The sequence below is a fragment of the Molothrus ater genome, chromosome 1 (assembly GCF_012460135.2).
Source record: "Molothrus ater isolate BHLD 08-10-18 breed brown headed cowbird chromosome 1, BPBGC_Mater_1.1, whole genome shotgun sequence".
Lineage (NCBI taxonomy): Eukaryota > Metazoa > Chordata > Aves > Passeriformes > Icteridae > Molothrus > Molothrus ater.
In genome coordinates, this window is record NC_050478.2 from 152,951,058 (window position 1) to 152,968,019 (window position 16,962).

At 53.9% G+C, this 16,962-nt stretch overlaps 3 protein-coding genes across 4 annotated transcripts in view; 1 reads left to right on the plus strand and 2 right to left on the minus strand.

Annotated features, from left to right (window-relative positions):
* The window catches only part of SCRIB (scribble planar cell polarity protein), a 110,180-nt gene extending 105,359 nt beyond the window's left edge, over positions 1 to 4,821 (minus strand). Inside the window, exon 1 of the mRNA XM_036404404.1 lies at positions 4,660 to 4,821. Coding sequence (XP_036260297.1) covers positions 4,660 to 4,821 — 162 coding nt within the window. The remainder of the gene's footprint in view (positions 1 to 4,659) is intronic.
* Positions 4,822 to 5,550: 729 nt separating this feature from the next.
* CCDC166 (coiled-coil domain containing 166) lies at positions 5,551 to 11,408 on the plus strand. Of its 2 annotated transcripts, none has more exons than XM_054517483.1 (3): positions 5,551 to 5,917; positions 6,179 to 6,416; positions 7,187 to 11,408. In XM_054517483.1, exon 3 carries the CDS (start codon positions 7,208 to 7,210, stop codon positions 8,048 to 8,050), a length of 843 nt encoding a protein of 280 aa, XP_054373458.1. In that variant the 5' UTR covers positions 5,551 to 5,917; positions 6,179 to 6,416; positions 7,187 to 7,207; the 3' UTR covers positions 8,051 to 11,408. The 2 variants fall into 2 exon arrangements, with proteins under 2 accessions (XP_054373458.1, XP_036260329.1); XM_036404436.2 differs by having other exon boundaries at positions 6,184 to 6,416.
* A 3,804-nt stretch (positions 11,409 to 15,212) lies between these two features.
* Positions 15,213 to 16,668, minus strand: LOC118700075 (erythroblast NAD(P)(+)--arginine ADP-ribosyltransferase-like). The gene is made up of 2 exons (XM_036404406.1): positions 15,927 to 16,668; positions 15,213 to 15,298 (listed from the first exon to the last, which is right to left on the minus strand). The coding sequence occupies exons 1-2, from the start codon at positions 16,666 to 16,668 to the stop codon at positions 15,213 to 15,215; spliced, it is 828 nt and encodes a 275-aa protein (XP_036260299.1).
* Between the last annotated feature and the right edge of the window lie 294 nt (positions 16,669 to 16,962).

The following is a 16,962-nucleotide window of genomic DNA, read 5'->3' on the forward strand; positions in this document are numbered from 1 at the left end:
CCTGATGCTCACCTGTGAGGGCACTGAGCTCTGGCTGGGGATGGGAGGACACCCAGCATGGCCACAGAAAGCCCTGGGCAGCTCCAGACAGGGGCTGGGAAGGAAGAGTGTGAGTACAGCCAAGCCAAACTCCCTCCAGGCCTCTCTCAGGAGGGAGTGCAAACACACAGTGGTGTCTCTGCAGACCCTCAGTTTTGGTTGTTTTCTCCTTCCTGAACTGCTCCAGCTCTCTCCTGAGCTCGTGCTAACCCACAGCACTGTTATGCCATGTGCCAAGTGGTTCTGCAGCTCAGTTAAACTACATTTTGCATGAAGAATGATGTGATTAGCTCTGAACTGAGCCCTCTTTGCTTGCACTCAGTGCTCTCCTGCAAGCAGCAGCAGTGGCTCCCTGTCCCCTCCTCTGGGCCATCATTCACCCTCCAGGCCCCTGCCATGGAATGGAGAATGGTTTGAGGAATGGCTCCACCTTTCACCACCTTTCCCAGACAGATGCAGACACCCTGAAAGCCTTCACCTCCATTATGCAAAGCTGTTGTACACTGGGTCTGGTCACACCCCTTGCTCTCCCCATCCTCTTTACTCCATCTCCTGAGACCAGGGGACCAGCATCTCACTGCTCTGTTCCATTTGCTCCTCTCATAACTCTTTGCCAGGAGGTTCCAGAACGGGAACTGACAGCCCAGAGAGGAGCCCGTGAGCCCAGCACAGGCCAGAGAGGGGCCCGTGAGCCCAGGATAACCCAGAGAGGGGCCCGTGAGCCCAGCACAGCCCAGAGAGGGGCCCGTGAGCCCAGGATAACCCAGAGAGGGGCCTGTGAGCGCAGGATAACCCAGAGAGGGGCCCGTGAGCCCAGGATAACCCAGAGAGGGGCCTGTGAGCGCAGGATAACCCAGAGAGGGGCCCGTGAGCCCAGGATAACCCAGAGAGGGGCCTGTGAGCGCAGGATAACCCAGAGAGGAGCCTGTGAGCCCAGCACAGCCCAGAGAGGAGCCCGTGAGCCCAGGATAACCCAGAGAGGGGCCCGTGAGCCCAGGATAACCCAGAGAGGAGCCCGTGAGCCCAGCACAGCCCAGAGAGGAGCCCGTGAGCCCAGCACAGGCCAGAGAGGGGCCCGTGAGCCCAGGACAGGCCAGAGAGGAGCCCGTGAGCCCAGGATAACCCAGAGAGGAGCCCGTGAGCCCAGCACAGGCCAGAGAGGGGCCCGTGAGCCCAGGACAGGCCAGAGAGGAGCCCGTGAGCCCAGGATAACCCAGAGAGGGGCCCGTGAGCCCAGGACAGGCCAGAGAGGAGCCCGTGAGCCCAGGATAACCCAGAGAGGAGCCCGTGAGCCCAGCACAGGCCAGAGAGGGGCCCGTGAGCCCAGAGAGGAGCCCGTGAGCCCAGGATAACCCAGAGAGGGGCCCGTGAGCCCAGCACAGGCCATGGAAGCAGCTCTGATGCTCCAGGCTGAACAGACGTCACAGCTCTGTGACACAGAAGCTCTTTGGGTGGCTCAGGAGGGCACTGAGGGCACGCACACAGCACCTGCCATCACAGGCAGGATTGCACCCACACAATTATAGACTAAGCAAAAACCCAGTATAAAATCTGCATTTGCAGTCCTAAAGATGCTCTTCCAAGCTCACAAACCCCAGTCTGTCCCAGTTCCAGGGGTCCAGTGCAGCAGAAGGCCAGGCTGGGGCTGCTCAGCAGGGTACACAGAGCTGAGAGCACAGGGCCCAGAAGGTTCTGCTCCGTGGGTGTGTCACAATCACCTCCTCTGCAGACAGACTCACAGCCATGCCCAGCCCCAGCCTGCCCACAACACACACATTTTCCAGCAGCCTGGGAAATCTTTCTGCCTAAAGTACAGCAAGATGCTGAGCTACCTGAGAGAAGAGCTCAGAGGCTCTCACTGGTGTCTCCACACCTGAACAACCTCACACTGAATGCCACAGGCAGCCCAGCTCACCAGGAAGAGACAAGCAGGAAAGAGAAACAGAACCCAAAAACACCAGAGCAGGAACTGCTGCTTCCACACAAGACAACCTGCTCAGGTGTGGATGTTTGTATGTGTTAACAAAACTGAACCAAACCACTCTGGCCAGAATCAAAACTGAGTTTCTGCTTAGTAAGGGTTTATTTTATCTACATTTGATGGCAAAATCTGTAACATGTCAGTACTCAACAAAAACATTGAAAGCTAATGACCCACCTCTCAATTTTTTTAATAAACGCACAACTCAGTCAGCATTCCCTGAAGAGCATCTCTCCAAACACAGGGCAGCCAAACACCTTCTCTCTCTGGCACTGGCAGAACTTCAATAACTTTTAAAAATCACACAGTTTCCAAAGGGGATACATAATAAAACTTCCTCTAGAGTATCCCACAGCCCAGTTACTGTCTCCAAGCCTTTTCCTTCCCCAGAGGCAGGCTCAAATTCCCACCTGCAGCATCCCAGGCAGAAAGGGAACACCATGGCTGGATGGTGCTCCAGGACCAACCACGAGAGCTCCCCCGTCCCAGCACCCTGCCCTGCAAAAGCAAAGCCTGGGGAGGCAGGAGATGCTGAGCCAAGCTGGCAGCAGGGCAGATCTCCATCCTGCACCCTGCAGGGATCACGGTGGCATGGAGCAGCTTATCCTGGTGCTCCTGTGGGCAGAGCTCTGTGCTGGACAGAACAGAAGCTGAAAGTGCAGGCTGCAGCCCCAGATCATGGACTGGGTTGGGATGCAAGGGATCTCAAACACCACCTGGTCCTAGTCCCCTTCCATGAGGGAAGTGCGTATGGACAGGTATCCCTGGCCACGGGCAGGGCCACTTCCACTGTCTCAGGCTGCTCCAAGCCCAGTCCCACCTGGCCTTGGACCCTGCCAGGAACGGGGCAGGCACAGCTGCTCTGGGCAGCCTGTGCCAGGGCCTCACCACCCTTCAGGAAATAATTTTTTCCCAATAACGCCTTTAACCCTGCCCTCTGACAGTGGGAAGCCATTCTCCCCATTCCCCCTTGTCCCAAGTGCCCCTCCATCTCTCCTGGAGCCCCTTTGGGCACTGCAAGGGGCTCTGAGCTCTCCCCAGAGCTTCTCTTCTTGAGGCCAAACACCCCCAGCCTGTCAGCATGGCAGAGATGCTCCAGCATCATAGTTATGATCATAACTACAAAGCAGTTCTATCACTTTTCATTAACTTACCTGACACTTTTTGCAGCTTACTGCCTAGACCAGAGTTTTTTAATTCATGCTATGCTTGGCTTGGCAGTGGCTGTGACTGTCACAGGGCTGATGTCCGGGGTAAAGGATCTCCCGGGCGGGCAGGGGACCCCTTTATCCCGCTGACCCGCGTAAAGGATCTCCCGGGCATGCAGGGGGACCCCTTTATCCCGGTGACTCGGGTACAGCATCTCCCGGGCACGCAGGGGGATCCCTTTATCCCGATGACTCGGGTACAGCATCTCCCGGGCGGGCAGGGGACCCCTTTATCCCGCTGACCCGGGTACAGGATCTCCCGGGCGGGCAGGGGACCCCTTTATCCCACTGACCCGGTAAAGGATCTCCCTGGTGGGCAGGGGGACCCCTTTATCCCGATGACCCGGGTACAGGATCTCCCCCTGGGCAGGGGATCCCTTTATCCCGGTGACTCGGGTACAGGATCTCCCGGGCATGCAGGGGGACCCCTTTATCCCACTGACGGGTAAAGGATCTCCCGGGCGGGCAGGGGACCCCTTTATCCCGGTGACTCGGGTATAGGACCTCCCCCTGGGCAGGGAATCCCCTTATCCCGCTGACTCGGGTAAAGGATCTCCCGGGCACACAGGGGGATCCCTTTATCCCGCTGACTCGGGTAAAGGATCTCCCGGGCGGGCAGGGGGGACCCCTTTATCCCGATGACCCGGGTACAGGATCTCCCGGGCGGGCAGGGGGGACCCCTTTATCCCGCTGACCCGGGTACAGGATCTCCCGGGCGGGCAGGGGGGACCCCTTTATCCCGGTGACCCGGGTACAGGATCTCCCGGGCGGGCAGGGGATCCCTTTATCCCGCTGACCCGGGTACAGGATCTCCCTGGTGGGCAGGGGACCCCTTTATCCCGGTGACTCGGGTACAGCATCTCCCGGGCACACAGGGGGATCCCTTTATCCCGCTGACTCGGGTAAAGGATCTCCCGGGCGGGCAGGGGGATCCCTTTATCCCGATGACCCGGGTAAAGGATCTCCCTGGTGGGCAGGGGGGACCCCTTTATCCCGGTGACCCGGGTACAGGATCTCCCGGGCGGGCAGGGGATCCCTTTATCCCGGTGACCCGGGTACAGGATCTCCCGGGCGGGCAGGGGGATCCCTTTATCCCGATGACCCGGGTACAGGATCTCCCGGGCGGGCAGAGAACCCCTTTATCCCGATGACCCGGGTACAGGATCTCCCGGGCGGGCAGGGGACCCCTTTATCCCGATGACCCGGGTACAGGGAACCTCTTTATTCCGCTGGGCGTCAGCCGCGATGCCGTTCCCGGCCGAGGGGCTCCTCCCCGGCCCGGGGTGGCCGCACGGAGCCCCGGGCCCCCCGAAGCGCTCGGTGTCGGCCGCGGAGTACGGGGAGGGCTCGGCCAGGCTCGGCCGGGCCCAGCGGGGCGGCGCAGGCCGGGATAGCGCTCGGGAGCGGCGGGGCCGGCGCGGCGGGGCTCACCTTGGGCAGCTCGCGGAGCTGGTTGGCGTCCAGCAGCAGCTCCTCCAGCGAGCGGCTGTAGCGGTAGATCTCCTCGGGCACGGCCTGCAGCGAGCAGTGCCGCCGGTCCAGCGCCTCCACGTGCCGGTTGCAGCGCCAGAGCGGCGGCATGCAGCGCAGCATCGCGCCGGGCCGCGCCGCCACAGCACGGGCCGGGCCGGCCGGCAGCGCCCGGGCCGCGCCGCCACGGGAGCACGGGCCGGGCCTGCGGCAGCGCCCGGATGTGCGGGGGCCGCGCCGCGCCGGGCCGGGCCGGGCCGGGCTGCTCCCGCTGCGGCTGCGGCAGCGCCCCCGCCCCGCTCCGCTCGGCTCGGCTCCGCCGCCCTGGCCTGCCGCCGCTCCCGGCCGCTCCCGGGCCGCGCCGCCCTCCGCGGGTGCGCCTGGGAAACGGAGTCCGGGAAACGGGAAATGGAGTGCTGGGAAAGGGAATGCTGGGAAATGGAGTCCGGGAAACGGGAAATGGAGTGCTGGAAAACGGAATGCTGGGAAATAAAGCCTGAGAAATGGGAAATGGAGTCCTGGGAAACGGAATTCTGGGAAATGGAGTCCTGGGAAACGGGAAATAGAGTCCTGAGCAATGGAATGCTGGGAAATGGAGTCCTGGGAAACGGGAAATGGAGTCCTGAGCAATGGAATGCTGGGAAATGGAGTCCTGGGAAACGGGAAACGGAGAGTCCTGGGAAATGGGAAACAGAGTCCTGAGAAATGGAGTTGTGGGAAATGGAATTCTGGAAAATGTAGTCCCGGGAAACGGGAAATAGAGCCCTGGGAAAGGGAGTCGGCTCCGCCCCGCGGCACCGGCGGCGCTGGTGCTGGGAGGGACCCGGCTCTGGGCACACCAGCTCTGGCTGTGAAAAATGCGTATTTTATGATTGGCTTTTTGCAAATATTAAAATGAATATTATATGTGTTATGTTAGAAAGTTGTGCCGTGTTAATTTTCTTAAGTAGTGTGTTAAATATAGTTTTAGGTTATAACAAAATGTTAAAATAGAAACTATGCTATGTAAGATACTTTTTCAAAGAGAGATCTTGCAGCAAGATAGCAGCCACAGGACACTTAAATCTTTCAGAAAAAAGGACCTTATTGCTCCGTTATCAGAAGAAATGAACTTCCCACCTCGCTCAGCCCCGAAGACACCATCACGATTCAGAGGAAGAAGTTGACACTGCCCAGACAGAATCCTGTGTTTGAATGGAATTTATGCATCATGGATGAGGTGCATGAATATACAACAGGCTGTTGCTTTTAAGTGTTAATCCTCTGTTAACGTGGGTCCTTTTTCGGGCTTATTTTGCCCAGAAAAGGTACCCGGACTGTAACTCTTTGTTTTTATTATCTCGTATTGTCCTAATCCAAATTATTTGATTAGGAATTGTCCAGATTATTATTACTCTTAATTGTATTGCTATTTTTATAACCATTTTATTACTATTAAACTTTTCAAATTTTAAAAACAAGTGACTGGTGTTTTTCACAGAGGAGGAGAGTGTGAGGAAGAGGAAGGAGCCCTGGCACACCCGGGCAGGCGAGGAGGAAGTCAGTGCCCCTTTCCCCCTCTGTCCTGCTGCATCTCCCAGACAGCACAGTGGAACCTGGCTGGGTGGGATCCCCCTGCAGGGCCCCCCTGTGACCTCAGCTCATCTCCATGGACACGGCTCAAACACACAGAGGCAGCCAAGAGCCGTGGGACCCGGGAAAACCTGGCAGCAGGGAAGGTCAGTGCCCTAAAACACCACATTTTATACCCCAACTTCGTCCTTTTCCCACGGGGACGGGGGAATTCTCTGACCCTCACACATCCCCTGCACCAGCTCTCCAAAATTCCCCAAAGCCCTGCAGCATGGGCTGGGATTTTAGTGGATTCATTCTGTTTTTCACCCATCTTCTGGAATTTTGTGGTTTTTTTCCTTAAGAATTTACATGGGTTGTATTAGGAAATGAGAATCTGTAATTACAAATATTCACTGAAACCATCAGACTTGTCAGACTCCAGCTCTAAATCCTGAAAATTCCAGCATTCTACACTGGAATAAATAGTTCAGAAATTCAGCCAATCCTGAAATTAATGCTTAAAAAGCGTTTAAAAAACCTGAATCTCATTAAATGAATGCTGACAAATATATTTTTAAAAGAGAGTCTCCTGAAATTGGGATGTGAGATGCTGGTTTTGGACAGGAGGTACTGGTTTGGGATGCAGCTGCCTCTTCAAACACTGGAATTAGTGAGGGAGGAACGGGGCAGAATTGCACTTTTCCCTCTAAACTGCAGGAATATCCCAACACTACATGGCAAAAAAAGAGAAATCTTTAAAAATGTGCATTTTTGTTTCTCTCTTGAGGCAAATCAGGATGGGAAATGCAAATCCAGGAATGGCACCAAACAGTTTTGGGTCAAACATTTGAGCTGCTGGAGGAACCAGTTGGAAACTCAAGGGCAGGACTGGGGCAAAAACTCTGAGGTGCTGTTTTTTTCCCCTCTGTTTCAGTTTTTCACCGTCTGATGGAATATGGCATCCAAAACAAAGAAAAGCAAGGATGAAGAGCCACCCCAAGAAAGCAGCGACACGGAGGACCCCGTCCGGGAGAGGAAGCTGTACCTGCAGGAGGAATGCAGGATCCTCTCCCAACACCTGGACACCTACCTGGGCAGGGCGGAGCAGCTCCTGCAGGGCACCAAGCACCTGGAGAAGGAAGCCCAGCGCACTGAGGAGCAGAGCCAGTCCTACCTGTGCTGCGGGGCGAAGCTCAGCCAGGACCCCCCGGGCATGGTCATCACCCTGAGCGACCAGAACCGCCAAGACCTGGTCCAAATCCAGGCGCAGAAGGAGGAGCTGGTGCCGCGCTACGCCGGCAATGAGCGGGAGGTGCGGAGCGCCCTGGAGGACACGGAGGCCGAGGCCTCGCGCCTGGACACGGAGCTGCGGCAGCTGGAGCCCTACAAGGAGCAGAAGGTGCAGGCGGAGCAGAGGGTGAAGGCGCTGGAGAAGGAGCTGCGGGTGACCAGGATCCGCTGTGCCGAGGAGACCCACGCCGTCAGGAGCAAGTTCCTGCAGGACAAGGCCGAGTGCGAGCAGCAGTTCCACCGCAGGATGCAGCAGCTCACCTGGGGCGCGCAGGAGGTGGCCATGAGGGCTCTGATCCAGCACGTGGAGCAGGTGAAGGCCGAGAACAGGCTCCTGCGCCACGAGCTGATGGGCCTCCTGCAGCACTGCCAGCTCCTCAGGGACACCAGGATCAAGCTGCAGGACCAGCAGGAGCAGCTGCTCCGGGAGAACCGCTGCCTCCAGCTCACACCAGCGCGGCGCCGCAGGGACAGCCTGACCCGCTCGCCCGTCAGGGCCAGGCACTGACCCCAAACCACCCCAAACCACCTGGCCCTGACCTGCAGGAGCCAGGCAGGGAAGCAACCAAACCCTTCTGGCAGTGGGAGCACTGAGGGCTTGGAGCTCTTGTCACAAGGACCCATCGAATACATTTATGGACCAGATCCATACCGATGTTCTCCTTCTGTCCCAGGGAAAAGGTGGCTGCCCCAGCCCTGGAAGGGCTCAAGGCCAGGCTTGGATGGGGTTTGGAGCAGCCTGGGCTGGTGGGAGGTGTCCCTGCCCATGGCAGTGGGGTGAGATTTTCCAGAATTCCATGAAATTATCGATCTCAGTGCAAATGGCTCCCGTGGGAGCGACCTGTGCCTGCAGCAGCAGCTCTTGGGCTCTGCAGGAGGGAGGTCCCAGGGACCCTCCCCGGGAGCTTTGATGCCATTGGGAACAGGTGGGATGGAGCTGGAGCTCTGCTCCAGGCTCTGGCTGAGCTCCAGCTGGGAATTGTTGGATCAACAGAGGCTTCCCTGCTCACTCTCCACACAACTGCTGGGGAAAAGCCTGGGAATCAGCTCATACAAAAAAGCCCCTAAAACAACACCAACAGCTGTAAATTGAGGTGATTTCAGCCACCCCTGGGTTTGGCTGCAGGTGAAAGACTCTGGAGCATGGCATCCCCAAATCCCAGCATCCCCAAATCCCAGCATTCCAAGATCCCTGCATCTCAACATCCCAGCATTCCCAAATCTCTGCAACCCCAAATCCCTGCACTCCAAATCCCTGAATCCCAAAATCCCCAAATCCCAAAATCCAGCTGCTGTAGGCACAGCATCCCCAAATCCCAGGATCATAAAATCCCTGCATCCCCAAATCCCAGCATCCCAAAATCCCTGCATCCCAAACCGCAGCTGCTGCAGACACAGCATCCCCACATCCTCATTCCATCCTGCCAGGGGCACAAGCTGGAATCATCAGGCTGGAATATTTCATGTGCTGTGATGGAAAACCCCAGAACTGTGTTTGGCTCGAAATTCCTTCTCTGAAATAACACCTCTGCCAAGAGTTTTTCAGGGAAAACCAGGCCCTGCCAGCTGACAAAGCTTCCAGTAACTTAAAATATTTAAATCCCAGTAATTAAAAACATTTAAAAGATACAGACAAGGTGATTCCACAACTCCTGGGGTTGCCCCAGCTGTAATTTGTGTAATTTGAATAGAAGATGTGTAATTTGAATAGAAGCATGCAATATCATGTGGTGGAAAACTTAGAGTTCAAGGTTTAAAGATTATAAGTTTTCAAACTTAAATTCCCAGAAGAACTAAAGCTCAGCAGCACAGCTAAGGAATCCTTCTCACGCTTGACAAAAAATCTGCATGGATTTTAAAATCTGCAGTAAATAAGGCAAATTCTAAACATTTTCCTCTCACTATTGCTTGCTCCCACACAGAGCTCCCTGCCCTGCTGAGGGCCAGGATCAGCTGCATCCACAGCTCATGGAAATGTCATTTTGGCTCTGCAATAACTCTGGAATTCCCTTATGGCTGAAATTTTTAACCCCCCAATAACAAAAAAAGACAATTTACAAAACCAATTCAATTTTCCAGCATGTGGTGATGTATTCCCAGATGTGAACTGCTGGCACTGCCACAAACAGCTTAATGGTTTTATATTGCCATTTAACATTTGGTGGCACGTGAGAGGCTTGAGGTCACTTAAAGAACCACCAGCAAAGGCATCAGCATAAGGAGGTTTAAAATAAAAGCAAAAGCACAACAAGGACTGTGGGCAAAGCTCACTCTGCTGCTCACTCAGTGATTAAAGCACACAGAGACAAAAATCTAACACTGGTTGATCTACAGCTAAAATCACCCCAGCCTGACTCACCCCAGATCTAAAGGGTGAATAACGACAATCCCTTGTTTTTAAAATCTGAAAAGTTTGATAATAACAAAACGGTTATAAAAATAGCAAAATAATTAGAGCAATAATAATTTGGACAATTTGGATTAGGACAATATGAGACAATAAAAACAAAGAGTTAGGGACAGTCCAGGTACCTCTTTCTGGGCAAAATAAGCCCCAAAAAGGACCCCTGTTAACAGAGGATTAACCCTTAAAAGCAACAGCCTGTTGCATATTCATGCACCTCACCCATGATGCATAAATTCCATTCAAACACAGGATTCTGTCTAGGCAGTGTCAGCTGCTTCCTCTGAATCCTGACTGCTCTTCAGGGCTGAGGTGGGAAGAAGTTCATTTCTCCTGATAATGGAGCAATAAATTCTCTTTCTCTGAAAGATTTTGGTGTCCTGTGGCTGCTGTCTCGCTGTGAGTCCTTTCTTTTAAAAAAAGTATCTTACACAGCATAGTTTCAATTTTAACATTTTGTTTTAACCTAAAACTATATTTAACACACTACTTAAGAAAATTAACACAGCATAACTTTCAAACACAACACATATAATATTCATTTGAATATTTGCGAAAAGCCAATCATAAAATACGCATTTTTCACAGTGAAGGATCCCAGGGGAGCACCCCGGGTGTGTTTGCTGCACGCAGTCACACCCCAAACAGAGAGCTGAGGAGCTGGCAGTGATAGTAAAGGGATAAAATGTTTCTAAAATCATGGAATATTCAGGGGAGTTAGAAAGGAAGGATAGGCCTGGGAAAATGTTAGGCTGCACCTGTATAATCATTTAATGACTATGATAAATGATATGATTGTTAGATGTGATGATTGTTTGGCAATTGGATGTAATTATTGTTTAATTGTAACAAGAATAATGAGAAACGATGTCGGGGGGGTTTGATAGAAATTTAAAAAATCCATACTTGGATGTATACAATAAAAAAATATAAGTTGCATAATTAATATGTAGTTATATAACGATAAAGATATAAAAATGTGTCCATCCCTGTAAATAGGCTCCAGGAGGCGTTTGCAGGTCACAGGAGAGAGGGTGGACTTTGGCCATGGTCCTTTTCCATCCTGGTTGCAGTTTGGGCCTGGAGCTCTCTCTGAAAGTTCCACAGTGAAAATGTTCCACTTGGGTTGTTCTTCAGGCAAGAAAAATGAGTTTCCAAGGCTGTTTGTTAAAGGAGGAGCTCATTATCCATCCAGCAGGAATTCCTAGGAGCAGACAGTATTCCTGATAAGCTTGGAGGAGCTCAGAACAGGTGCTGCTCGTTGGGGTCTGATGGCATTTCTGAGATTATAGAGCAGCCCCAGGCTCGGGGAGAGAGGCAGCACCACCAATTTATTGATGAAAAACCCCTGATGTTTCGCTCAGGAAACTCTTTTTCCTTTCAAATCAGGGATTTTCCCTCTTTACCCGCTCATCTCCTGGAGTTGCAGTTCGGGAATTGTCCACCGGAGGCCAGCAGCGAGCACGGGAAATCAGCGGCACTGCACATGCGCCGCCCCCAGCTGCAGTTCCAGGTGCCAACAGCAGGCGGCAGCACGAGCTGCCGGCGCTGCCCAGCGCCCGCCCTGCCCCATCCCGGCCCCGGGGGCTCTGCAATGGTTTGGGATGGAGCGACCTTAAAGCCCGTCCGGTGCCAGCCCTGCCATGGGCAGGGACATCTTCCCCTGGGCCAGGCTGCTCCGGGCCCTGCTCCGCCCAACCTTGACCCTTCCAGGATGAGGCAGCCACATCTTTGTTATCGATGGGTAAAGTGATGATTGTCTCACAATTAAGGGATGAATATTGTGTGTATGTTAAGAGAAGTGTTGTTGATATATGGTTATGTTATTGTAGTTTTCTGTTTGGTCACCCTCTGTTCTCCCCACAGTCTCCTTTCTCCCCCTCTGTATTGTTGTCACCAGATGGTTCAGCCTGTCAGGGTTGTCAGGGTCATGTGGAGGGAGGGTGTGTACCTGTGGTCCTTGCATTGGGCAGTTGGGAAAGGGCCAAGCCTTTTGCTGGGGAGGCCTGGCATGAAAAGACCTCACCTCCAGTCAGACTGCCTAAAGGTCTTCACCAATGGACATCAAGGAAGAGTAAACTGGTAGATTTTGGGAGGGGCCAGGCATTTATATGGAAAGTTTTTGAGTATTTATGACTGCTTACCAATTTGTATTTTCCTGATGCAACACCAGGGGTATAAAAGGCAGAGCCGCCATTTTGTAGCTGAGCCTCTGACAGTTGGCCATGCTCCCAGTGTTGTCTCTTTTTCCTTATTCAGTCCCTTTGTTGTGTTGTTTTGGTTTAATAAAACTTTAACATTTTAAAGTGAGGCCTCATTTCTCACTGGTTTCTTTCTTTTTGTTTCTCTTTACTTTCAGAATTTTTCCCATAAGTTGCTAGGAAACACTAATGACTGGGTCCTTAGGAAAAGTAAAAGAAGTGGCCAAGCTCAGGGAAGGAGGGCATCTGGTTGCATTTCTCTTACCTGGGAGTCTCTCTCTGAGGGGCGGAGATACCGTCAGAATTGGCCAGGTGAATGATGCAGCTGGGGCAGCTGCTGGGTCTCTCTCTCTCTCTGTCTCCCTCTCTCTCTCAGCTTTGGAGAGGGACATTTGGAGCTACTGCTTGGGGAAGGGAATTCACTGCTGCTGCCACAGCCCAGCCCAGAGCTGCTTCTTCTGCTGTGGGGTGAGCCTCTGCTTGTGAAATGTGAAAAATTTAAAAAGTTTAATAAAGGAGAATAGGAGACTAAGACAGTAAAGCAAAGATTATGGCTGGGTGTGTCTCAGCACTCAGCCAAGAGCACACTGTCACCATCAGGGAAACCCCTTAAATACCTTTTCCATTACATCAGCCCGTTGCATATTCAGAGACTGTTATGCATATCCATAGTTTTACATAAACTAGTAATATATTCCAGGAACTATTTTACATGGCCCCTCCTTGGGTCTGCCTTTTTAGAGCATGCCTGTTTCTTGGCTGTGGTTTTGGCTCTTTCTCACTTCCAGTCTGGGCCTTGGTCCATACTTTCTTCAGACAGTAGATGCTGAAAGTTGGCATTTCAACAGCAGGGTCCTCATGACATGTCCACTGGGTGTTATCTCAACCAAACAGACAGTTCACTGGTGACAATATCAGCTACCACTACTACGTCTAAGATTTTGTTAATAGCAGAAATAAATCAAAGTTATTTTAACATATACATTTAGCATTTGTCTTAATATTTGCAAAAAGCCAAGAGATTTGATTTGTCTTCCATTTTGTTTAACTTTTTTTCTCTTTTCCTCCAGGGAAAATGGCAGGGGTGGCCATGGCGCCTTGAGGATCTCATTTTTCTGGGGGTCATGGTGGCCTTGGTGATAATGGAGACCATGGTGAATATGAGAAACAACTCCTCACTTTAAATATTTAATGGTTTAATAAACCGCAACAACACAACAAAGGGACTGAATAACGAAAAAGGGACAGCACTGGGAGTGCGGCCAACTGCCACAAAATGGTGGCTCTGCCTTTTATACCCCTGGTGTTGCATCAGGAAAATACAAATTTGTAAGCAGTCATAAATACTCAAAAACTTTCCTTATAAATGCCTGGACCCTCCCAAAGTCAGCCAGTTGACTTCCTTGATGTCCATTGGTGGAGACCTTCCTGCAGTCTGACTGGAGGTGAGGTGTTGTCATACCACGCCTCCCCAGCAACAACTTCTCCCATTCCCAGCTGTCCTAAGCAAGGGGCACAGGCACACGCCCTCCCTCCACATGACCCTGACACTCTGACAACCAGGGCCATCTGGTGGCAACAATATGGGAGGAGGGAAGGGGACTGTGGGGAGAACAGAGACTGCCCAGACAAGAAACTACAATAACATAACCACGCATCAACAAAACTTTTGTTACATACACACAATATTAACCCCTTAATTGTGAGAGCCGGTCATCACCTTACCCATCTATAACAAAGCTGTGGCCGCCCCACTTCTGGAAGGGTTGCAGGCCACATTGGGCAGGGCCTGGAGCAGCCTGGCCCAGGGGAAGATGTCCCTGCCTATGGCAGGGCTGGCACCGGACAGGCTTTAAGGTCGCTCCATCCCAAACCATTGCAGAGCCCCCGGGGCCGGGATGGGGCGGGGCGGGCGCTCAGCAGCGCCAGCAGCTCGTGCTGCCGCCTGCTGTTGGCACCCGGAACTGCAGCTGGGGAGGCGCATGCGCAGTGCCGCTGATTTCCTGTGCTCGCTGCTGGCCTCCGGTGGACAATTCCTGAACTGCAACTGCCAGAATCCCCAAATCCCAGCATGGGGCAGGCTGGAAGGACCCAGAGTGGGCACCTGGCCCAACCTCCCAGCTCAGGCAGCATCACCCCTGAGACCTGGATTGGAAACCAGAGCAACCCAGAACTGGACACTGCACTGGACAGAGCAGGACACAGCACTCCTGATGTGCCTCACTGGGCAGGGCAGAGGGGAACGATCACTTCTTGACCTCCTGACCCTGATCTTGCCAACACCCCCTGGATCCCTCCTGGCCCCAGGCCACACAGCCAGCTCCACTGGTTACCCACCAGCACTTCCTGGTCCTTCTCCAGAGCTGCCCCAGCAGGTCCCCCTGAGCCAGGACTGGCACTGGGGACTGTCCCTCCCCAGGGACAGGACCCTGCCCTTGCCCTCTTGATCCTCCCAGTTTCCAGCCTTTAACGTCCCCCTGAAGTACAGGGTGTGTCAGGATGCTCTGCCTGGAATGTGCCCCAGGGACAATGCTGCATTTGTGGCCATTGGGGCTGCATTGAGAGGCGTCTGCTGCTGATTTTGGTGCTGAATTGGGCTAAAACCAGCCCAAATCACCAACTCCGAATTGACAAGTGAGGATGAAGCACCAGAGCTGGGCCTGGCCATCCAATCAACTGACCCTGGGAACATCCAGTCCCCTCTCAGACAGAGATTCCTCTCCCCTATTCCACCTGGGAATGAAATTTGTGTGAGGTTCCTCCCTCAGGAAGGGGATGCTCCTCAAGGATCCTTCCTGAGGCTGAGAGAAAGAGACGTTCCCGTGAGTGTTGGTGTGGGGAGTAACATCAAGCCCTGCTTAAGAATGGTCACTTTTTGCATACTTTTTCAGATTTATTAATGGAATTGTTTTGATTGAATTTTTAAATAGAATTCTTTGCACAATGGCCTTGGTGGCCACACTGGCCCAAGTGGTATCCTTGTGGCTGAGGGAGTCTTGGTGATCGTGGTGGCCACAGCTGCCACAGTGACCACAGTTACCTTGGTGCCTTGGTGGCCTCATGGCTCAGACGATCCCAGTGGCCACTGCCAGGGCTGCGGTGGTCAAGAGGAGTCCACTGAGATGGAAGGAAGCACTGGGGATACTCCCACCTGGGGGACAAAGAGGGGCAAAATGGGAGACAACTGGGGAAGTGAGGGGACGGCCATAATGGGGGGTTGGGTATGACAGGAGAGATGGGGCCATGAGGTGACAGGTGACAGGGTGTTGAGGGGAGGCATGGGGGGGTACGGGGGCCAGGGACGCCAGGGGAGTCATGGTGGGCTAAGAGGTGACAGCGATCAAGGGGAGTCAGGGATTGCCATGGGGGGTTTCAGGGGGTTACAGGGTTTCAGGGAGTGGCATGGGGGGTCCTGGCCCACCTGGGTTCTGTACACAGGACCCATCCCCACAACACTGCCTTTAGTGGGGAAGGACATGGTTGGTACCCTCGGGGTCCCTGTCTCTGTCCCTCTTCCTGCTCCTGTTGTCCCCTGGCACGGGTGTTCCTGTCCCTGTTCCCTCCCAGAAGTGGGGGTCCCCATCCCTGTTCTCTGTCATGTGTGTTGCTGTCCCTGTGTCCACAATGGGTGTCCCCAGACTTGGTGTCCCCAGCCCAGGGTATCCTTGTCCCCCCACACACTGTGAGTGTCCCTGTTCCCCATCCCCAGTGAGTGTCATTGTCCCCTGTGCCTTATCATGGCTGTCCCCATCCCCCCTGGCTGTCCCCTGTAGTGTTACCTCCCAGCCACTCGCAGTTGTATTTGGTGAAGGTCTCAGTGGAGCGGAGCTGGATCTGTGTCTTGTCCCCTTCCTGGGTGTATTGGGTGACCTTGAAAGTCTCAAAGGGTGGGATCAGCACGAGTTTAGGTTCCGGATGTTCACTAAAAAGTGTGATTTCCATGCCATGGCACGTGTGCACCTTGAGCATTGTCTCACCAGGGCACTCGCCAATTTGATTGCTCAGGAACACTGGCATGAAATGACCGAACCGGACGGTGTCGCCACGCTGTGCCTTGTACTGGGTGTCACACACCTTCAGGAACGTGGCCCGACACTGCCCTTTCTGAGCGTCCCTCAGTGTGGCCAGGGCATCAGTCAGCAGGAAATGCAGCGTTTTGAAGTGGAAGTTGTCTCGGTATTCCTGGCGGGAGCGTCCGGCCACACGCACGGCATCATTGAATTTTCTGGCTTCAGTCATTGTGAAGGCCATGATGGCTGTGGCCTGGTCTGGGGACAGAGGGCTCGTGAAGGGCCTCTGACTCTGAATCTTGGCTGCAGCCTTTACCCAGGCCTTGGCAAAATTCTCGTTCTGCTGGAACTCGGAGAAGTTGAGGGCCGGCAATGCTGCCTTCATGGCAGGGCCGCAGCCCTGGTACTGGTCATCAAAGGAGTTTGGGGCCATGTCCAGGGGGATCACATCGACAGCCGTGGTGGCCATGGCCATTGCCAGCAGTGCCAGGGTCTGAGCCAGGGGGGCCATGGCAGGGAGAGGCCACAGGGACCGGTGTGGACACTGGAGGACACAGAGGGGACACAGGGGAGACACGGGGAGGGTTCATCAGTGAGGGACTGGGCCGGGGAGTGGGGTCAGCCCAGGGGGAAGGGAGGCACTCCTGCCCAGCAGAGCCCTGGGCATGTCTGGGCTCCCTCATCCCGAATCCTGGGGTTACTTATCCCTCCCCAATGTCCCCCAGCCCCAGGAACCCCAGTCCCTCAGCACCGTGTCCTCCTGGCCCCCCAGAAGCCCAATCCTACTCCCATCACTACAAGTCCC